The sequence below is a fragment of the Gopherus flavomarginatus genome, chromosome 2 (genome assembly GCF_025201925.1).
Source record: "Gopherus flavomarginatus isolate rGopFla2 chromosome 2, rGopFla2.mat.asm, whole genome shotgun sequence".
In the NCBI taxonomy this organism is placed as follows: Eukaryota; Metazoa; Chordata; order Testudines; family Testudinidae; genus Gopherus; species Gopherus flavomarginatus.
This window is the reverse complement of record NC_066618.1, coordinates 195,834,926-195,858,822: the sequence shown is the minus strand read 5'-3', so window position 1 is coordinate 195,858,822 and position 23,897 is coordinate 195,834,926. Positions and strand designations below refer to the sequence as shown.

General features: G+C 38.7%; 1 protein-coding gene across 2 annotated transcripts in view; it reads right to left on the bottom strand.

Moving 5' to 3' along the window:
• Positions 1–6,027: 6,027 nt before the first annotated feature.
• MBP (myelin basic protein) overlaps positions 6,028–23,897 on the bottom strand; it is a 187,339-nt gene continuing 169,469 nt past the window's right edge. Inside the window, exons 5-9 of one of the 2 annotated variants that reach the window (XM_050941860.1) lie at positions 13,843–13,947; positions 12,447–12,482; positions 11,750–11,782; positions 8,272–8,397; positions 6,028–6,487 (exon numbers count right to left, since the gene is read on the bottom strand). In XM_050941860.1, coding sequence (XP_050797817.1) covers positions 6,431–6,487; positions 8,272–8,397; positions 11,750–11,782; positions 12,447–12,482; positions 13,843–13,947 — 357 coding nt within the window. In that variant the 3' untranslated portion in view covers positions 6,028–6,430. The remainder of the gene's footprint in view (positions 6,488–8,271; positions 8,398–11,749; positions 11,783–12,446; positions 12,483–13,842; positions 13,948–23,897) is intronic. The other variant, XM_050941861.1, reaches the window with a different exon arrangement.

Here is a 23,897-nt window from a genome sequence, read left to right as displayed (position 1 = left end):
GCATGTTAGATGCAAATAAACAGACTGCCCAAAGAGTCAGAACTCCTTCAGCATGCTCCATCAGAACTTCCTGGGCAGAAGGGGTGCTAGCCATCACAAAGAAAATCTTACAAAATTGTTGCCCATCAAGCACTTATGAAGTACTGCAAGCTTGACTTTCACCCTGCTCAGGCCTGCGAACAGGAGTTCTGGGCTCCAGGGCCAAACTTAGTGGGGGTGGAACCCAGGGTGGAAGTGACAAATCCTTCACTTCAGGGACCAACCCCAGGCTGGCCCATGAGGCCCGGCCCTGGAGTGGTCGTGAGCTTCCAGGAGCCCTGTGGCCCACCTGGGTGATTTCAAAGGGCCCGAGACTCGTAGTTGCTGCTACTGCAGCAGTGGCGGTGGCCAGGGGCACTTGGGCAATTGCCCCCTTTGCTTCCTCGTCGGTGGGCCTGATTCTGCTGCAGAAGCATCCTTTGGCCGAAAGAGGCCCCAAGCAGTTAAATACTGTACCTATGCTACTCATATTAGGGAAAGCAGAAACCATTAATCCTGCTTATTCCTGCTTTCCTACTATTTTTTCCCTTATTGCTCACTGCAATTATCTCAGGGTAAGTCTACATGAGTGTGATACATCAGCACAGATGCAGTGTGTCTGGTGACACAAGTTATATCGACTTAAGCAGTAGTGTAGGCCAATCCTCAGACTGAGGAAGAAGTCAGGATGCAGAAGGGAAAATTTGTCATCTAGTGAATTCCTTTCTGGGACCTCTTCCCAGTCTGCCCTACCTGAGATGTAGTCTCTGATGATCAGTATAATGGCCTTTTAAGAGTCTATGTGTATAGTTAACACAGTTAAGAAATACAGAATTGGGTTGCACTTAAAGTTTAATTTAATAAATTGTTTATAAAGGATAGTAAATGATTGATACATGTTATAAGCATGCTACAGACATCAGATGCATTGTACATGTTAAAAAAAAGTAGATGATATTAGATGGTTATAAGCAACCTCTTGAACTCTAAAATAATCCATAACAATTGATTAAATAGATATCAAAACATCTATTAACTATCAACTCTTTAGAAACAGAACTTTAATAATAATGGTCAGACTTTATAGTAAAGAAGCTTATATTTAGCTAATAGTAAGAATTCAGTATTTTCATACAGCTTTGGAAATACTCCAGCATGAGGACAGAAAAAGTAACATGCCTAAGCCCCAGTGTCTTGTGGACAAGTCTGAACTGCTTCTGATATTTGGAGGAAGAGAGAAACAGCCTAAATGCATTAGACTGGGGGAGAGGTGAGTCCCACATTGGAAATCATCAGGTAACAATTTTTCCATCACCTTTATTACATCAGGAAATGTTTAATTCACTATTAACTTGAATCTCATCATTTGTCATTAATGATATCTAATGATATTCTATGATTCACAACAGTCTCTACCATCTTGTCTAATACATAGAATGTAGTGCTCCAGTCAGCTAAAATACAGAATGCTTCTGTCATTAAAAAACAGTTTCCCATAGTGAGCTTTGGGATGGTATAAATTGCACATGGCTATGGGTCTCTGTAGCAGAATTGGCCCGTGGGACCTGCAGAGCCCATGATTGCAGCATCTTCTGTTATCCCCCCCAGATGTGCAGGACCTAGAAATTAGAGAATGATCTCAGCACTTCCATTTTTTTAAAAAGTAAATTTCTCACCCAATTCCTTAGAAAAAGAGCCTGGGAAATGTCAACTGATCACAAGGGTTTAAATTCTCTCCTCAATTTTTCCTAATGATCAGATTATTTATTATATGCCACCACCTACAGCTCCTTATGGTTATTTTTTGGAGTTTGGGAAAATCATGACCATGTTTCCCTTGATTTTAGAGAAAGACCTATGATCTGTTTGTAGCTTCATGGACAGCACTTCCAACACTGTCATTAGAGGCCCAAGGCTACCAGGGGCGGCTCCAGGCACCAGCGCAGCAAGCTCGTGCCTGGGGAGGCAAGCCATGGGGGGCACCCTGCCGGTTGCCGTGGAGGCGGCAGTCAGGCTGCCATCAGCAGTGCATCTGCGGGAGATCCACCAGTCGTGCAGTTTCAGCGGCAATTCGACGGCAGGTATTCCGAAGGCGCGGGACCGGCAGACCTCCCACAGGCATGCCACCGAATCTGCGTTAGCAGCGGATCTCCCACAGGCGCGCTGCCGAAAGCCGCCTGAGTGCCGTACTTAGGGCGGCACAATACATAGAGCCGCCCCTGAAGGCTACCACAGTCATTCAGCTAGCTCCATGTAGCTAAGGTGATTCCTCTGCTGAGCAGCCTATGTGACCTCTGCCCAGAAAAGAGCAGTTTAATAGTATCAGATGCTGCATTGTATTTGAGAACATGTTTTCTAATCCCAGCTCAGACATGGACTCCTTGGTGGCCTTGACCTATGACAGTATGATTTGGCATCTCCAAAAAAGCCGCTGAAGTAGAATTCAATTTTAGAAGGATTATATATGAAAGTGAGCAATATTAAAGAATATGAAGTAATACCCTAATAATTCATTGACAGAATGGGATAACTCAGAGAGCAGTTGCAAGTAAAGACTAGGTCAAGAGGCTCACCGTACCAGTGATTTATGGAACTGATCCAGATCTGAGAGAGAAGATGAAAAACAGTGAAGTCAGAGGATTTAACAAGGAAACTGAAGTAGATGAGGATGAATGGGGGAATGAGATGAAGTAGGAAGCAGGTGGCATGTACTTAAGACAAGAGCTGGAGATTGAGGCCAACACTGGGAGGGAAGAATGAGGAAAGGACAGATCATCACAGTTCAGGGGTGTTGGATCTGGAGATTCAGGCCTCTTGTGAGTGATATAATGGACTGTCTCACAAGCCATATTTTTGTCTGCATTTTCCTGGAATTTGAGAGCAAGATTTTCAGAAGGAAGGGGAAAGCAGTTCCCAGCTGTAGCCTGAAGAGCCAGGTTGTGCATTTTAGTTGCCGGAGAGGTTTCCCAAAGAAATGGAAGGGTAGGAATCCTCCCTTCCTTTTCCAGATCATGATGCGGCAGTAGAGCTGCTTGTTGGCCACCAGTGTAGCCTCAGAGCTATATATCTTTTGGCTTATACTTCTCCCTCCATGTGTGGAATGAAGGGTGGACACATGCCTACTTTCAGATCCTGGTCTCTTCCATCCTGCTAAAACCCCCTTGCTTGGAAGTTGTGTAGATGCCCAGTCTCTTGTGATGCGTAGAGAAGAGGAAGTGGATGTCAGTCACAAGCTTACAAAGAACTATTATATATAATAGTGAGGTGAACCATATTTTTTAAATATATGAAAAATATCTTGATGGTCCCATTTTCAGAGAAGGCAAAACAAGAAGTATACCAGCCTTTGGAAAAGGTTTTTTTTTTTTTTTTTTTTTGTCGGGGGGAGGTCTTAAACAGCATGAAGCAACATTTTGGAAAAAAAAGTATTTACCTTCAGAAATCACCTTAAACACCTTTTCATTAAGTATATTTGAAGGCTGTCTTTAAAAATCAACGTAGTTTTCACATAATTCATGCAGAGATCGTATGTTTTTAAATTTAATTTTTTATTCTATATTTTACCTGTTACCAAAAGTGTTATTTTACAGAAAAACACACACATGCATATACAGTATTCTATAAAGCTTAAAAAAGCCAAACTGGTCCAAATGTCATTACAAGTTGATTATTTTATTTCAATAATGAATGTTTTTAAATGCTATATTCCTACACTTTTGTGAACAGTACACATTTAAATTAAATTTACTATTGTGTTGTGGAGTATACATCTGAGTGAAGCTACATATAGAAAAATACACATAGCCAATGACTGCACCACAGCTTGGGGGAGCGGGGGCATGGTCCAGTTTGCCAGGGGAAGGGGTATTTCACTTTTGGGGAGTTGGGGGGAGAGGCACATATACTGCTGCAAAAGCAGAGTGGGTCAGTGTTGCAATGCTGACTCATCCCTCAGGGACCAGTAGAGCTGGGGAGTTGATAAAGGGCAAGCCCAGCAGAAGACCCTTTTCCCTGGACCAGATGGAGTAGCACCCAGCCTCTCAACCTTGGAAGTGGCAAAAAAGCAGGTTTGGTCAGTATCACAGTGGGCACTGCACTAGCCACTCCTTTCTTGGGAGGCTGGGAAGGAATTTTCCCCCTCACCACCAGATTAGCCAAACTGGAGTGGGAGATTTTTGCATCCTCCACAGCATGTTCTGGAGGGCAGCGGGTGGGGGCGTGTTGTAATGGTGAGTAGGAAAGGAAGTTAGGCTATGATGTCGCAACTCATTATGTAAGTATGGGGCAGATGTCCAGTGCAGGCACTCCACAGGGAAGGGATACAGTGATCATATAAATGGTTTGATAAACAACTTAAAGGAGGTGTTTGTTAAAGGAGTGGAACGGGCTGAGAGGAGGGAGGGATGGCATGCCCATGGCTGGGACCTTTCTTTATAGCCCACCTTAACCCTCATTTGAGAGTGGGAGGTCCCAGCAATGGATTGGCTGGGGAACAGGATGGGAAAAAAGGGGTTGGGGGTTGGCAGAAGTCCCCAGGAAAATATTGAAATGATCATGGTGTTACCTGCACTGTACACTTTTATCTGTCAGGTAGTCCCAGACATCTAATAAAATTGCAGCCTGGTTAAACCATAGTCACGTCTCCTGTCCTTCCCGTATAGCCAGACAACAATGTAGCATAAGGAAGATATAATAGGTGTGTGTTTAACAATTTTGCCATTTTTCCATTTCTTTTGTTTCTGTTTTCCTACCCTCTCATCTTTCACCACTGCATATTAATGGCCAGTGCTTTAAATCTACAGTAGATTTAGAGACAAAATAGGATTAACAACACATGGTATGTGTCAGTTGGCATTAACATTGGCTACTCCTGACAGTTAGTAGCGTAGCTGAAACTGAGTGCCAGCTTAGCATTAAATATAGTCTACAATGTATATGCTAAAATAAAAAACACTGAATCAGTAAAGGAGGGTAATCTCACAAAATATTAAAGTTTGTTATAAAATAGTGCAATTCAGAAGAGCTTTTTTCCTACATATGGTTGGAATGGAAATACCATTGCCACATGTATACATTTTAGTAGATTTGTGAACAATGTTAAACACTAACTAATGAATTAGATTTAATTTCTATAAGGCAACTATAATGCAACATTTAAATGTTCACAGTAGTTTACTACTAGTTTGCTTTGGTGCACTGCCATTAAAGGCATCTATTTCGTCATAAGACAAGATTACCAGGTTTAACACTGCTGCAGTAACAAGCAAACTACTAATAATTCTAACTTGAGATGTGCAGGACTATCTGAAATCTCAATGCTGAAGGGCTTTATTTCTTTCACAAATTAGACTATTTTTGTTTTATTCTTTAACTGCTAAAGAAATGCTGTTGTAGCAGTGTCTGCGTGGAGCAACAGTTACATGCACTGGTCATGTGCAATCTTAGATGTTTCTTCTCTGGGAATGTTCCTTGTTTTTTGTTGTAAGACATTAGTCTAACCCAAGTTTGAAAATCCTCTCTCTCTCTCTCTCTCTCGGCCACACTTAATTCTAATGGCTTGGGTGTGATGAGCAATTTGTAAAAATAAGGAATTTCCTTATTACTATTGCTTTGCGTCTCATTGATACTGTAACAGCTGCCCTCTCCCACATTTCACATACCTTGAACTCCCAAAGTTTATTAAATCTTTCCATGACTGCCTAATCCTGTTATGAAAAGTAAAATATTCTGAGAGAAGTGACATTAAACAAAAATAAACCCAAACAAAAAAGTGTTCGGATAAACAGTCCTTGCAACTTCTGCACATGGTTTTTCACAGCAGTGTTTAAGAAATCCTTTAATGGCGGTACTCAAAAACCAAGACAGTTGCTCTGCATTTGCAATTGTAAAAGCAGCAAAGAATCCTGTGGCACCTTATAGACTAACAGACGTTTTGGAGCATGAGCTTTCGTGGGTGACGAAAGCTCATGCTCCAAAACGTCTGTTAGTCTATAAGGTGCCACAGGATTCTTTGCTGCTTTTACAGGTCCAGACTAACACGGCTACCCCTCCTGATATTTGCAATTGTGGTGTTCAGTGAAAAAAATCAGAAGACTTGTGGGGCTTGGAGAAAAAATAAATAAAATCTAACATGCAGTTGGGACATCCTGAAGAAGAATGAATAAAGTGGGGGATCTTGCTATTTTACTTAAAAAATGAAGATAGCAAATAAAGCTACTTTGTATGTTTCTTTCATTCAACTGTTGGTCAGGGATTGCCAATAGAAGTTTATATAATCCTAATGCATGCACAACTCAAATGACATTAAGTAACAGATTGTTTCTATCTATGTAATTCTTGCAATTATTATTAAAATTTTAGGTAGTTATCTTATGAAGCAGAGTACATGGTCCTTGAATGACGTCTTAGAACTTCAGCGTCTAGCAACTGGAGAACCAGACCGTGATCCAGGTCGGGAACCAGATCCTCCCTGTGGAAAGAAGAATAAAATCAATTTGATTAGAAAGGTATGGGGTGTGTGTGTGTGTGTGTGTGTGTGTGTGTGTGTGTGTGTACACACACACTCTAATTCTAAAAAGCTAGGTTCCAGTATTATAAATTGGTAGTACAGTTGAGAGTCCATTGTTTCTAGTGACTATCTTTGGATAAGCCTGTGTATTATATCACTAAATTAACTGAATGCTTGAAATTTCAGCTTTGTTTCAGAGGGATGATCACTTTTGATAATTGAATTTTCAAGTAGAATGAGTTTGTTCTAATTAAGCACCTCCATTGCTAGCACTTTTGTAATAATAATTTATTTCCAATGAGTGGAGTCTTAATTAAGTTGTTATGAAGCCAGGGAAATTGAGATTGCTGGTAAAGACAGTGACAAAAAGGAACTTGACCTGGGGCCATCACTGCATTTTGCAGGTGCACACCCTTTGGAAAAGTTATAACATGGGCATGTACTCTGTGAATAGCCAAATAGCTGAGCATGCCAGAGTATAAGGATTTGCATCCACTAAATCCACATTAATACTTGCAATTGCACAATTGTGAGTCTTTTTAAAGGACAAGCTTAAGTGGTAGCACTTGTAAGGTATAGGTGCAAATTTGTGGAAGGATGAGGTTGATGGCTGAATATCTGGTCCATTTTGCATATGATTAGAAAACAACAAAAAATTAACAGGAAAGGGAATAACAAAATCTTAACTGTATCTATCTGTTCTTATGCAAGTGATGACACAAGTGTGTGTGTTGGGGGGAGCAGATTGGGGCCAATATGAAAATCAGACTCCTACTGCGAATGCTTCTTTTGGCTTTCCCTAGACATGTATAGAACCTCATTACTTTCCATAAAGCTCCTTCCAAGTCAAAAACTATCATGCACCACTGAGGAATTAAAACTTCTCTTCATAGTGCCACACATCTATGTAATGTCTTGCACTAAAGCAGACATACCTATTTATCTCTTTATTGGCTTATGTAGGCTTATTTCAGTTATGACTACTGGTGAAAGTGCTGCTGTGTCTGTTCTTGGAGGATATGCTAGAGACGGAAATGATTCATTCTTTTACGTTCCATCTGGAAAGTAGCCTCACTGCTGATTGCATTATTTACTGAGAACACAACACTAGTAGTGGGAAATCACTGTGTCTGGCCTTAGAGTAACAAAAATGAAGGTCTCATGTTATTTTTTGTTTGAATACGGATGTAATAATCAGTTTAGATTTTTCATTTGTCTTCCCCCCCCCCCCCCCCCGCCCTTCTTTGGAAACTATGTGGCCATACACTGCCTTTTTATTTTTATTCAAAATGTTTGCTAGGGACCCAGAGATAGTTAATCTTGGGGCATATTACAAATATGTTTTTACTGTTGTTACAGAGAAGAAAATTTTGGGCCAAATTCTGCTCTTAGATATTCTGATGTAAATCCAAAGTAACTTCATTGATATCTAAGGAGGACTCCCACACTTACACCAATGAGAGCAGGATTTGGTCCCCTGACTTTTGATTAGCATGATCAATCAAATCAGAAATCAGTACATTTCTATTATACCACATTAACAACTAAAGTACATAAAACAATGTCAAGCACAACTTGCTTTCATACAAACATAGTATCTGCTCAATTTTTTTTTGTAACTCAAGACAAGTTTTGCTCAAGAATATTTGAATGTGACTGATATTAAATAGATTGATCTAGAGAGGCATTTATGCTTTTTTTGTAGGCTCAATTTTTCACTTATTGTAAGTTTACTTGTACTTTACCAGTTTAAAGATTTTGGAAAGAGTGCCCTGGCCATCATGGTATGATCCCTTATGTCCCTTATAAGCAGATTTATGCTCGGAGAATTTGCCACTTCCTCCATACCCTGGCTTGTGTCCTTCACCTCCCTAGAAGAGAGATCACAGATATCTCAGGTGTGTTGTTCACACCAGTTACCTTCATTTGCGACTGCTGGAATGTAACGCTTTCAACTTAGTCAAGTAGTTGAAAGTGTGGGAGGAAAAAAATTCTAAACAGTGAACAACATGGAAATCTGAGTCCCAGACTTTGGTCTGTAACAGAGAAATCGATAATCAGAACAGGAATATTGTACTGTCAAATGCATAATGTGAATGGAAAATGAAAAAGGAAGAATAGTAAATGCAACTGTGAATCTTGAAAAAGAAACCTATTGACTTAAAAATGTTTTGTCCCCTTTAGAAAATTATACCAAATAGCACAAAAGGGTAGGAAGAATAAAAATCTCTTGATCAACATGGAGATTTTACATGCAGCTGAATTTCTCCTAAAAGTATACATCACATTTTCAAGAGCTTTTCAAACACTTACACGTAAGTACTAAGATCACTGGTGAAAAAAAGTTGCTTGTGAAAGTAACTGCCTGAGGAGGAAGAGGAATACTAGAACAGAGTTTCTCAAACATTGTACCCTTACACAATGGTCTAGACAGTATTTGGTCCTGCCATGAGGGCAGGGGACTGAACTCGATGACCTCTCGAGGTCCCTTCCAGTCCTAGAGTCTATGAGTCTATAACTAGGGATAGACACCTCCCACCAACCTCTTGTTGAAGACATTGTTTACAAGTTGTGATTTTGGTGGCGATCCTGGGCAGCAATTTACTTTTTTGCTGAGTAATTTCCACTTTAGAGTCAGCAAAAATAGAACTGTAAACTTGGATTTTTTAAATTACTATTTTAATGAATTTAATGCTTATTAAAGTTACCAGATTGAAAGTTCTAGGCACTAGATACCTCCAGGTGCAAGCTGCAGTGTAATTCACTGTCCATGCCTAATCACTCACTGGCCTGTTTATGGAGACTATCAATACTGTGCTACAGCCAGATGTGATGAGAAAATGTATCCATTAAGAGACTATCAAATCAGTTCACAAGGTAATCACACAGCTGCCAAATGGTAAAGATTTTTGGAGTCAACCTGGAATCATACGAGTAGCACAGCCGTAAAAAAAAATAAAAATAAAAAAATAAGAGTCCTAATTTGTTATCCTGTCTCCTGAACTACCCAATTGCCCTTCAACAAACAGGTCTGCTTTTGCTGAGTCCTCAGTAATAATTCCTATAAGAAATGGAAAAAAGAAAACCCTCTTTCCTCATTTTCAGTGTACATCTTCTGAAAAAGATTGAAGCCTCCCCAAGGGGGCCAACCTCATAATTTGAGAAAAACTGTTCTGGAGCAAAGGAAGTAGCAAGTTCTGTCGAAAAGATAGTTGAAAGGCAAGAGACAGATAATCAAAGGACAGTGAGAGTGTGTTGGCAATTTTGCATCCCTAATTCATTCACAAAGCACAAGTGAAGTTGATGCGGAATCCTGCTTCCTTGATTTTTCTCTCTGTTTTAAGAGCCAAATTTGTATTTGATCCATTGAGAGAGCCTTTTGTTGTTAAACAATAAAGTAGAATAAATACATTCACAGGTCTGTTCAGATACAATATTACAGCTATCGCTCATGTTAATAAAGAAGGTAGAAATGACTATCTGAACTTATTTGTGTATAAGAGATACTGCCAAGATGACCTAGTTTGAAATTGTTATAAACCTGGCAAGGAATATCCTTCATTTCTAAATCTCTTAACTTTTATTAAATCCCGTATTCTGTAATAGCAGTTTTCCAGAAGTCATTGGGCTTGATCATGCTTGCATTGAAGTTAGTGGCAAAATGCCACTCCATCTCAATAGGTTTGACTTGCTCTGGATTCAATTCTGCACTCATTTAATACTCTCAGCTCCCAGTTGCTTCACTGTGTGAACCTGATGATGCAGCCCTTTAGAACTTGCATTGGCTTCAGTGGGAGTCATGCAAACAGAGCCACTGCCAAATCTAGATTTAATGTTTGAGAGAGAATGCCATACCCAACAGCTGGGAAGTGCACTGCTGTGTTGCCAAAGCTATTAATGTTTCTGCTGACCCCACCAGTCCTATTGCAGTGGACCCAATTCTATGTGGTGAAGAACTTCACCAGCACTTGAGTTAGATAGGACCTTCTTGTGAAAGGACTGAGCACACTTTCACCTGATGCTCAGCCTCTTTCAAGATTTTGTTCCTACTACAAGAACAGAAGCAATAAAATAAAAAACTATGTAAATTGTTTGTCAAATGGAGGGCAAAGTAATTAGCAAAAGAACTGGGTTTTTTCCCAATCTTTTAATAGGCTGTTACAAATATTGAGCCTGTTGTTGCGAAGTGTTGAATGCCCTTCACTCCCATTCACCTTCTTACATTGTAGGTGGAAATTGAGGATTGGGCTTTCCAAAACCAAAATTTAGTCCTTCAAAATTCCCATATATTACTGACTTCAAGGGGAGTGTTATTTGAGTATTAGCTCCAGGATTTAAGCTTATTGGAGAATTTCAAAAATAAATAAGAAAAACCTTAGAGTAAACTCTTGACAGTGTGATTTTAAGAATTCAAACATTAGAATCTTCGGCCATCCCATTGGTTAAATGATTTCTACCATGTTATGAGCACAAAGCACACAAAACCTCTGATTTTGACAAAATAACTTTTGTGTTCTAGGAAATAACTATACTGATAGAAACCTTTAGCATTTTAGAAGCTTTAATATACCATTTAAGACACTATAATAATCTGCCCATGTGTGTAATAAAAGCTGTAGTGAAGCAGAAAATAGGATTTAGTTAGCTGTGAGATAACTGTGCTTCTCTGCTACTCAACACTGTCCATATTTTAAATCATAACTGCAGAAAGAGCCTACATAATAAGCAGTAGTATTGATCTCTTCTTTTTAAAAGGACTGCAAAAACATATGACAAAAATGTACATACCAGAGACAATATTAGCATATAGAAAAATCAGGCTTATGTAACAAGTTCCCCAGCTCTTTCAACCCTATCCCCAATTCTTCCCCTCCCCGCAAAAAGAAAAGACAAAGCAGTTAAGTCTTCCACGAGCCTTAAAGGAAAAGAGGTAGTTTTGCCATGCAGCAGACGTGCTCCATTTGTGCTAAAGCAAAAGAGATTATATCACTGTAAGGTTGACAAGCTTCTGGATAAGAGCAAGCAACAAAATTACAACCATAAACAAACTGCTGTGTAGGAGGGGGAAAGTGGATCAAAAGGAATAAAGCAAAACAAACACCAAAATCAAGACCGAAACATGAATGTCAAGTTGCTGCAGCGGCTTGAAAGGCAATGATGAAAGATATACTTTGGCCTTGGTAAACCAAAATGGCTGTGAATGAAAGCACATTCATCACCTACCCAGCTAAATCTGGCGAGGGATAATCCTCTCCCCTGCATATGTAAGAAACAGAAACAGTGATATGATGATCACCATGAAACAAAGGATGTTCAAGATAGGTGAGAGAGAAAAGAAAAAAGAAACAGCGAACAGAGCTGGTCAAATAATAGACTCATACATTTGTGAACAGTCATTCTGTTAAATTAAAACCAACATTCACAATTTATATTATTTGATCTATAAAGTTAATTAAATAATACAAAAAGTTTCTTAAATGGTTATTTGAATGGAAAAAAGACAAAATTCACACTTAGAATGATTTGCAAAATTTATTTTACCAGCTTTGGTTTAACAACTCAATTTACTTACAATTAACCACATGAATCTTCTTGTAATTTCACCAGCTACTTTTAGATATTCTCAGGGTTTGGCTGAAGAATATGTTTTAAAATATTATGAATAATATTTTACATTTAATTATCAACTTTTATGAAAGAATCTCAACATGCTTTAGATCCGTGGGCAAGCAGTATTATTGTCATTTTACAGATGGCTAACCTAGTGTCACGCAGCAAGTCAGTGTTAAAATCGGGAATAGAGCCCAGGTTTCCTGACTCCTACTCCCCTATTCTAAACACTGGGTAAACTAAAATGGCCAGATGAACAGGTACATATTTAACCACAATAATTAGATGGGATCTTGGGGAATACACTTACCTTTGCCTGCACTGGGGGTGGTGTCCTAGGTGACACCTACAGAACAATAGAAAAAAATTATAAAACAGCAGCAGCAATAGATCCAGTACAACCATCAAAGGTTTGTTCTTCATTCTATAATTTGGATAATGTCTGATTTCATCTACCTTCACATTGTTGTAAGAATACCTTTCAGCTTTCTCAATAGAATATACAGTGGACATATTTTTAAAAGTTAATTCCAGTTTTAGGGGTATTCCCCATATTAAAAAATGAAAAATATTAGATCCAATAATAATATGTTTAGGATTGGAATGAACTTTTTAAGTGCACGCGCTATATGTTCGTCACTTTAGGTACGAATTTGTCTCCATACTGCAACACATTGGCGGTACCTTCCTTTCCTGACTGAAAATATTAACACCAGGAATGTTGATCTGGTGAAGCTGATATTAATAGAACTAGTATTAATTAATCCAAATCCATTTGCCTACGCTGTTTAAGGTTTCTTGCAATGTTATCTTTCTCATGTCTGTCTTTTGGGTCTTTGTCCCACTTTTGGGCCTCAGCAGATGGAAAGATCTGCTTCAAAGAGCATGAAGAAGGGAAAGGGGATTATCTGTGGTGCCAGTGATCATTTCACAGCTGTGATACATTTGAGGTGACCTCTCTCTAGTAGGAAGCATTCTGAAGTGCTTTCAAGTATTATTAGGCTCAGGCAGCAAAGTTTTTGATGATATCTTTGCACAGTACTCAAGGATACCATGTTGTAGAATGTTTGAGGGAGATACAGCTCTATAGTTTTCTCTGATTTTGTGTGTGGGTTTTCTCTTTTTCTTTTTTTTTTCATATTCATATGAAGATATCCAGGTTCAAAGCTGAAGAAAATCCTTCTCCTCAAATAACATCACTCAGGAAGGGAATCAAATCTGGGCTTTTTTAGTTTAGGCCTTGAAAAGAAATGCCTGAGTCTAGCTTCTCTCTTAGAATAGAATTAATTTATTAAATCTAGTAAGTGTTATTTTAAATGGACTATGCCTTGAGCACCACTGACCTTTTTTAAACAAAACAAAAATTTGAATGTGCCTTACTTCAAGAAAGGCAAATAAAAAACTTGCAAATGGTAAAGCTGTTTAATACCATCAGTGATTAATGTTGGAAATTCAGCACATTAATGGAAGACTCACCCACTTCCATCCAAAAATTTTTTGCTACACAAAACTAGAAGTTGTAATATCAAAGTAAAATAATTCTGATATCAAAATATAATTGACCCCTCAAAGGCAGAGACAGGACATTTTATCTACCAATCTCAATTGCAACAAAATGGATAACCTACAGGTACTGTTTAGCTGCCACTGAATCTCAAATTACATTTAACTCTGCCAGAGAACCATGAAGGGAAGGGAAAACTTACGATGTTCTTGAAGAAATGGACTACTGGGTTGTCATCACCAGGCCGCCCGTGCTGAGACCTTTGGGGCATGGAACCTACATGGCTAGCTCTGGCTGCATGTATGTCCTGAAATGCAGGGTGGATATATTAGTAAATGCACTGAGAAGACCAAGATAAATGATGACCATCTGAAAAGAAAATACACCAAGAGGCATGGTCTTAGAATAAAACTAAAAGAAAAGGGGGAAAAAAACTGACAGTAAAACACACAAGAAATCTACAGAGTTTATGATCCAATGTCTTTAGTGCTATAAAAGCGCATGCACTCTTGATAGAACAGCACAGTTAAGTAATACATATGCATCTTGTGTCCATATCTGAGTGAGTGTGTGTGTTTGTGTTTGTATATACACGCACGCACGCACGTACCTACCTTTAACATTATTAAGTCCAATATCCCCAGTGTTAGGCTGAGGTGGTTCAGTAACAGAAGTTAAATCTTTGCTTTCCTTGTAAGTGAAATCATAAAATTAGAGATGGAAACTGAGGTGGAAAAAGTGCCACAGCAGTAATGAGCAGAGTAGCATCTCTTTTCATTTCTAATGTGCAGCATAAATTTCGAACATTCTGTCAATGAAAGAGCAGCCCATTTGAGGCTGAGGAGAGCTAAGTGCAACTAATGGCACTATGTCGCCTCAGCAGTGCTTCAGGTGATGAGGAGAAAAATCCAAAAAGCAGAGGCAGAACAAGAGCGAACAACCCTATTAAATTCATGGAGACTAATTAGCACATCACAACCTGTGATAAATGTTTTATACCACGGTGAAAATTGTGTCTGCTCCATTATGTGCAATTGGTGCTACATCTTGTGTTAGTATCACAAGGATGGAAATAAGAATAGTTAGATGTGACTGATCAGTGTTAAATTCATGAACAGTAGAAGGTACAGCTTTCCTTCTTGATAAACATAATATCCAAAGGCCACACCAGAAACTCCAACAGAACCAAACTAAATCACCAGGGAATAGAGAGAACCCTGAAAAGAAGGTGACATAAAGGTCCCACCAAGTATGACTACTTCCCTGAATATCTAGTGGCATTAAAGACTTCAAATTGATAAAGGATGGTACATTTCTTGCTACTCACTTAAGATCAAGCATATCTGTGCAGTAAAAAAAAGTTGAGCCTCTAAAATAATAGGAAAAGGTAGACAATTAAGTGAATTAACTCTGATTTTATTTGTCACTAACAGCAAAACACACAACCTTTCTATATAACCTATCTAATGAGACAAGGTAATCTACTTGTCAAGGCACTAGACATGGACCCAGGCCTCCTGAGTTTTATCCCCAGCCCTGCTTCTGACTGATTGTATGATCTTTGACAAATAACTTAACTACTCTGGGCCAGACTTTTAAAGATATTTCAGCACCTAAATATGCAGATAAGCACCTAGTGGGATTTTCAAAAACACCTAGCTGTCTAACTCCTAATGGGGACAAATGGGCACTTTTAGAAATCCCACTAGGCACCTATCTGCATCTTTAGTTGCCAAAGTATCTGTAAAAGTCTTGGCCCATAGTTGTTGTTTGCCAAAGATCACCCAACCTATCAGGGCTGGGAGTTTTTTAAAAAAATCTGAATGAAAATAAAAAGCATTGTTCCTCTTGCTATAATGATGTGTATTGCATGTAATATAATCCTTAGGAAAAATGAGTTTCAAATTAGTTATTGCAGGAAAGTTCAGCTCAATATTTATTAGATTTGCTCTCCCTGTGCCGATGGTGTATATGATTATACCACTTAAAAAGTAGGACTTTAATGGATTTTATTGGATCTATGCAATTTTTATAACATTATGCAATCATTCTGCACTTCCTCCCACAAATTAGCTTTACTTTTCCACTTTTTAGACGATAGCCAGAGTTATGGATTCATATTACGGGGTGATAGAAAAATAACAGCTAGCAGTGAATGAAAAATGGTGTAGTTAAGACTGTGACGATGTCACTAGAATGTCCAGTTTTAGCTCACATGACTTTTTTTTTTTTTAAACCAACAGGATAGCAGCATACAAATACAGGTGGTCATATTTGTTGGGTTGATTGCTGTTTTCTGTGCGTGTTCCAAATTAAACTTTTCTTTGTTTTTGGGACACAGCTTCCACGAACCTCCTTTCTCTCTCATTTTTCCTTGGCTAGTGTTGCTGGTCACGTTGCAGTTGCCTCTACTGCTATGTTACTGAAGATAAAGTGGTTACTATTCTACTGCAAACTTTTCATATGCAAAGAGAGGAAGAATGAAAACAGAATACATGAAGGGCATTTGAGATTAGAGGTTGGGGAGGAAGTTATTTATTTTAAAATCTGTAGCTAATAAAGAAAGGATCACAGTCAAACAGTGATTATTTTTTTCCAAACGGGAAACGTGGATCCCACTCATGGTGTGTCGATGCCCCAGCGCAGTAGTTCAGAACACTTTTACTCTTAGTGTCCAGTAGGGGATCACACTCCTTACAACCTTGTGCTCCTTGTCCCAAGAGTACAAAGAGCGCCATGATGCCATCCACCGCTCAGTTCCTTTGGATGGACCTAGGCAGAACAGCCAGAACAATAGTGTCCCCATTTTATTTAGTTAATTTGGATAGTTACTTTTTATTTATTGTAGCTTTCGTGTTCAACATTATTAGGCTGCCTTTACACTACAAGATAAATGTGATATTCCCCTGCTTATGTACACATGCAGCGTAACCATGATAGTACAAGTAGTGGCAGCAGAGGCTTGGCTTAGCTGTTCCAAATATTAACCCACCTGAAATGGGTAGGTACATACTCAGCACAGCTAAGCCATGCCTCCGCTGCCACTACTTGTGCTGCTGCAGCCACTCTGCTATTTATACTTGTACTATCTTGACAAGAGCTAGTTCATAGTGTAGACTCAACCTTAATGTTACCTCTTTTTTTTTTTTAAAGGAAGAGAGTTACATTTTAACTTTATTTCTGTTTTAATTACGTATTAGGATTTTAGTTGAGATATGGCAGAACTGAGATTCCCCAGGCTTTAAATTATGTCCCTCTATGTGGGAGAGGGAGTGCCATTCCCCTAACGGACACTCATGGTAAGTGTCTTTATTGCGTGGGTGAAGACCATGTTGTTGCTAAGCATGTGATCTGTAAATCTTCTAAAATGCTCTCACAGAAAGAGACAGTCCAGGTGAAAGTTCTTTTTTCATGGAAAAGTACATGAGGGCACTGTCAGATCCTAAGCCAAGACAATGCTGAGGAAGTTGCCCTCTACCGACACAATCTGTCTATGATCTAGTCACCAGAGATGTGACACCAAGCTCAAGAGCAACAGAAGGACCTGGAGAGGCTTTGCAAATTATTTTGGAGCAGTCAGAAATCCCTGTTGTCCGAAAAGTGAGAGACTAAATCTGTTATGACTCTTCTCTATCTCTGGTGCCTGGCAGGAGAAAGTTGTCCTAAAAGGACTCAATGAAGTCAGCACAGAAGAAATCCGTGCCAGAGCACATAGAGATGAAAGTCCTAAAACCATGACTCAGGACTTACCAAAACCATCCATCTTAGCACCAGTGCATCAATTACAGTCTGCCCTGGCATTGTCTTTAGCAGCACTGGTTTTGATGAGAGCTTCTCACTCGGCATGTTGCAGTATAATTGTAGCCATGTTAGATATTAGAGAGAGAAGGTGGGTAAGGGAATATCTTTTATTGGACCAACTTCTGTCATCAGAGAGATGAGAAGAGCTCTGTGTGGCTCGAAAGCTTGTCTCTCTCACCAGCAGAAGTTGGTCCAATAAAAGATATTACCTCACTCACCTCTCTCACTCGGCATGGGCAGTTTCCACATTTCAGAGCCTTCAAAGCAGATAACTGAGACAGGATTCCTCAACTCAGATGTCTTTTGAAGGGGATTCCACAGCACCAAAAGATTTATTTACATCTCCCTCGGATATCAGAATAACTCCAGAGCCTGGTTTACCATTGTTAAAATCTTCTAGTTTTGCACCGTCTAAATCTCCTCTCCATGAAAGATCAAAAATACCTGTGATAAAGATTTCTCTTCATCAGCAAAACAGTAGGGTTGTGAGTAGAGGTCCAACTCAAATTTTAAAATCTCCTGTCATCCTATCAATTGAAGGATTCTCATCAGATTGCAGTGGGAGCCCTCTACCTAAGAAGCCAGCAAAAAGAAAAGATAATACAAAGGAGCTTTTAAGGGTTTAAATTCTAATTACTCTCCTTAGTGTCCCCCAAATTGGTTGAATGTGTCTTACCACATGGTCAACAACCTTGGCCATATTGGTCTCTGTGGTAGCAATATCTGCAGGATCCAGAGTAAGTTCCCCCACAGTAAATGCCATATATGTGTAAGTCACCTAATTCAATTTTTCAAGTGTCACATCATTTCCTGTTCAGTTTACGGAAACAGCGGAACAGCATCATTCTAGTGATGGAGAGTTACCGGTTCACCAGAAAGATTAAGCTGGATGTCATTTTCTTCTTCTTTTTCTTCACCTGAGGAGGCTATTTCATCTACGTGCCTCTGACAATTGATAAATTTAAAATGTTTCAGGAATTATTGAAGTGCAGAAGGGGAAACACTATAAGAAATGGCACAGGAAAAGGCATAAACATTTGATACTTTACAACCAGCATCTCAAAATAGAGTTGCTCTTTCTATCAGTGAGGAATTTTAGAATAGAAGAAGAGCTCTAGATTACTTCGTTGATTTTCAGCTACTTCAAAACATGTTGATTGTAGATATCAAGTACCATCCGAAGGTTTTGAGTATTTATATACTCATCCATCTCCATCTTTGTTGGTTGTCACTACTGCAAATGAAGAGTTGAAACAATTGGGAACGTCAACTCCCAAAGAGAGAGAACCAAAGAGAATAGACACTTTTGGGAGGAAAATTTATTCATCAGCCTGTTTGCAAGTTAGAATAACTAATTATCAAGCTATCCTATCTAAATATGATTATCTACAATAGAACAAATATCTGACTTTAAGGACAAGTTACCTACAGAAATTAGAGATAAGCTCAGATCAATTTATGGAGGCTAGTTGATTTCTAAAATATCCCTTCAAGCTGCTCTGTACGAAACTGATACTGGTGTCTGTTCAATGGCTAAAGCTATTGTTATGAGATGTGCATCATGGTTTTCTTTATCAAATTGATACAGGGAGGTACAGACAACCACTGAAGATTTGCCGTTTGATGGATTGAGCTTGTTTAGTACTAAAACAGATGAGACCTTGAGTTCTTTAAAAGATTTAAGATCCACTTTTAGATCTCTAGGTTTATATACACCTGCATTTAGGAAGAAACAGTGTTGTCCATGTTCTTCTTCCTCAATATATACTAAACTTTCTCATACTTTTACCAGCAGAGATCTTCTGACCAATCCAAGAAGAGATTAAAATATCAAGAGAGAAGATGAATTCCATTGTCCTCTTTGGTAACCTCACAACCAGGACAGAGATATCAGATTTGATGTGATGGTTGAGGAACTTGGATTAATCTACAAGGAGCAATACCTATTCCTCCTTCCTTTTTGATTCTGCTTTTTCTTTTCCCAAGAGACTTGGATTGGAATCATTACAGATCAGTGGACCTTTCAACTTCTCAAAGATGTTTATGTTTGTTTCTGCCTCCCACCCATAACTGATCCCTTTTCTCACAAGAATATATCAAGAATTAGATGACCTAATCAGCCTAGGACAGGTTGATAGAATTGGTACCTGAAGAATTTGTGGAAAAGGACTTCTGTTTTTCTCATATAAAAAAATAAAGGCGATTGGTGTTCTATCTTAGATTTTGGGACTCCAAACAAATACATTCGGCACGCCAAGTTTTGTATGGTAACTCTTGCTTCAGTTATTCCCACTCTAGAGCCCATGGATTTGTTCTAGAGCCCATGGATTTGTTCAGGAAGCATATTTTCATGTGTTGACACATTCTGTACACAAGAAGTATCTTCAGTTTGTGGCTTTAGCAAATAATTATGAATTCCAAGTACTGCCCTTTGGGATTTCATCTGCTCTGAGAATGTTCACCAAGTGCCTGTCCATACCGTATGAACAGGCAGAGAGGCACAAGATCAGACCATCTGTGTTCTATATGGGAATGGTGTATCCAGAATTGTATCAGTCTGACAACTCTACATCTTCCAGGGTAGAGTGATGGTTTAGCAGATTCACTAAGCAGAAAAGTGACCTTGTTCCATGAATGGGAATTAAAGATTAATTACTGGGGCAAATCTTCCAAAAGTGGGGGTTTCCCTAAATAGACCAGTTTGCTTTGAATCAGAACAAAAAGTGTCTGTTTTGTTATTGAGCAGGAAAGAGTCTGGGATCCATTTGATGTATGCCTTCCTTACTTTTCCTTTAATTCCAAGGGTGTTAAGGAAGATAAGGCAAGAAAAAGCTTGGGTTATTCTGATAGCTCCTAATTGGCCTTATCAGTTCTTGTTCTCTGGTCTTCTAATAGTGTCCAGTCAACAATTTGCCATGCTGCTGATTCAGAATGACATATCATCGCAAAATCACAGCCTACTCCTACACTCAAATCCAGTGTCACTACATCTCATTGTTTGGATGGTTTCTGGATGTCCTTGTTAGATAATGTTCTTCAGCAGTACAGAAATATCTAACTTCAGAGCAGAAAATAACATATTCTGCAAGTGATATGTCTTTTATTCTGGGCATATTTTAGGATCACATATTTTAGGAACATGCCTTCTTGGTGTGTTCTATTCCAATAATCTTGGATTACTTATTACATTTAAATGGGGTCTATCTGTTGCTTCAGTTAAAGTGATTTGGCAGTGATTTCAGCATTTCATCCACCAGTGGAAGGGGGTTCAGTTTTCTCTCATCAGTGAGCAGAGTTCTGAGGGGCTTAGTTCGAGTTGTTAGTCCTGTAAGAGAAATTGCTCCCACATGGGATTTAAATCTAGTGCTTTCTTCTCTGATGGAACTCCATTTTGAATCTCTAGCAAGCTTCCCAATTCAGCAATTTTGGCAATGAAAGTGGCATTTTTGGTGGCTATTACCTCAGCAAGTAGAATAAGTGAACTACAAGCATTAATTATAAACCCTCCTTACAAAGCTTTTCATATAGAGAGGGTGACTGAGACATCATTTGTCCTTCATTCCAAAAGTAGTATTAGACTTTCATATCAGTTTATTATTTTACCAGTTTTCTTTCCACGACCTCATTCATCTCAGCTGAAGTTAAATTACATATGTATCTTCAATGTCATACGGTCATTGTTATACTATCTCGATAAAACAAAATCTTTTTGTAAGACTTCAAGACGTTTTATTGATTATAGAAATAAATCTAAAGGAGTGGCTATTTCATCTCAAAAGCTTTCAAAATGGGCATCTGATTGTATTAGGACTGTATGTGATATTAATAAGTCCTTTAAACATTCTAATTCATTCACAAGCAACATGGGTTGCATATCTAAGTTGAGAGCCAATACTGCAGATTTGCAGAGCAGCTACCAGAACTTTGAGCTCATAAATTTACAAAGCATTATTTGTTAATGAATGCTTCTCGATTGGTTGCTCATTTTGGAAGGGAGGTTCTGCAGTCTCTTTTCAATTAACTCTTCGCACCCACCTCAGTTTATGGTTACTGCTAGCTAATCACCATGTCTGGGATGCACTTGTGCAGTACTTAAAGAAGGAAGAGTGATTATTTACCTCATAGTAACTGTGGTTCTTTGAGAAGTCTGGACATGTTGCTCCTATGGCTCACTTTCCTTCTTGCAATTCAGAGTCTTACACGATGGATTCTGGGTAATGAACAAACTGAGTGGCAGTTGCAGTCACTGTTTTTGTGCCCTTAGGAGGGGGATCATGAGGACTTGAGAATAAGCATGACCTCTACTGGACACTACTAGTGAAAATGTTCCAAGCTATTGCAGTGGGGTCACCACACACCATGACTGGGATCCACATGTGCAGATATCTCAAAGAATCACAGCTACCACAAGGTAAGTAACCACTCTATATTTTATATTCAGCCCTTATGAACAAGAGACAGCAGGAAGGAATTTAAATGGGAAAGCTTCACTTATTCATACTCCCAAGGAATAAAAATGAGTGCTCAAGCATGTTTCATGTCCCAAAATGAATCCTGAAGTGCCACTGTTTTAAATCATTCTCAGCTCCCTTCCTTCATCTTGAGCTAAATTATATTTTAACCATTTGGCTATGGTTTTATCCTACAGTTATCTAGTTTAAAAAAAAAATCTCCAAGCCTTCATTAATTAGACTTAACTAGCCATTTTGCAGTGGTATATGTGATGTCACTGGCTAGAGGCCTGTGAGATCCTGGTTCTTTGCAGAGTAAATAAAGTGGAATTAGAAAGTGAGCTGTGGAAATTGTCATGAATAAGATTTCTTATTTTCTCATTTTCTATATGTTAATGATGACTTAAAAATTAGGTGTAAATCACTATCTAGGTCTATAATCAGTCACTGGTATACAGCGTATGCCAGTAATCTGGTTTATTGAAAAGGATATCATGCAAAGTATACAGCGAATTAAATATTATCGACATAGATTCTGCTGTTTGTAGTGCCAAAAATTTCATTACAACGGTTAGCTTTTTGATATGGTCCTTTTTAAGAGGGATGAACTAGTCATGGGACCTAAAACCAGGAACTGGGCTGTTGTTCGACCGTCCTGTGACAGAGTTCAACAACTTGTGTTTATCAGTTCTCCAGCTGCAGTGCCTGCTTCGTGTATTAACCTCTGTAAATACATTATTCTAAATTTGAAGCAACAGGTAATTCATTACCTTATTTCCTCTTAATTTAGGATGCATTTGTAAACTACTGTATTTACTCCGTTTTTGAGCTGCACTTTATGCTTTTTATTACTGTGCAGGCTCTAAGACTCAAAATCAATGAAAAAGAAAGTAATATTGGAAAACCATTTCTTAGAATCACAAAAAACAAACAACAAAACCTACAACCAATGAAAATCAGTTCACTGAAAGGCTATAGTGCATTGTCTGAGGGTGCTTAAAAAAAGAAATAACCCTGCTGAGTTATTTACTTAATTCTTGCTGTTACACAATTTTAAATTAGTTCATCCAGTCAATTAGTTTTATATCAATACATGCTGAAGACTGCCATACCCTAGTTTACTTTTGAAGTAGGTGCTATGCACTAATTGAAATGATGGGCATCAATATGAAAACCTAATAAATATGAAGGGCACACTGCACATCAACTATATTTAAAAAAGAGGCCATATTTAGCCTTTGTTGCTTCCTTGTGATACCGGAAGTTTCCACTCCATACAGTGTGATATTAGTCTTTATCACTAGATGGAGCTGTGACACACAGGTTACCAGTTAAAGTTTGCAGCACCTTATCAGGCAATTTCACAGGATTTTCCATGCCTCATACCTATTATAAATGTTAAACTTCTACATCAGTTTTAATATTGTGCACCACTTGCAGCTCCTCGGGTAATCATTAATAAGGCAAGATTAATTTCCATATGTTACATTCAATGTACATGTTCACAAAGTCTAGTCTTGAACTGAGACCCTTTGAATTAATGAATTGCTTTGTGAAGTCAGAGGGATTTGGCCATTTGCTTGCAGGTTCATTTTAAAATAGTTTGCTGACATAAGAGAAGTGTGTGAGTTTTATGCTCACTGAATACTTTACATTGTAGTCAACAACAAAGAGACAGCCTTCTGTCCAAATGGCGCATTCAGAAACAGAGTTTACATCTAAAAACTTAGGCCAACGTAGCTACCCTGCTCAGGGATGAGAGACATAATTAATCCAAACTAAGACCTGGTATAGACCCTGCTAGGTCGATGGAAGAATTCTTCTGTCAACCTAGCAAAGCTTCTCGAGGGCCTGAGAAAAACCCCTTCCATCACTGCAGCAAGCATTTACACTGCAGCCGCGCCACTGTAGTGCTTGTAGAGTAGGCATACCCAAAGACTCCATTCCCCAATATTCACAGAAAGCTTGGTGTCGGGGCCTCAATCAGCTGATCCTAGTGAATGAA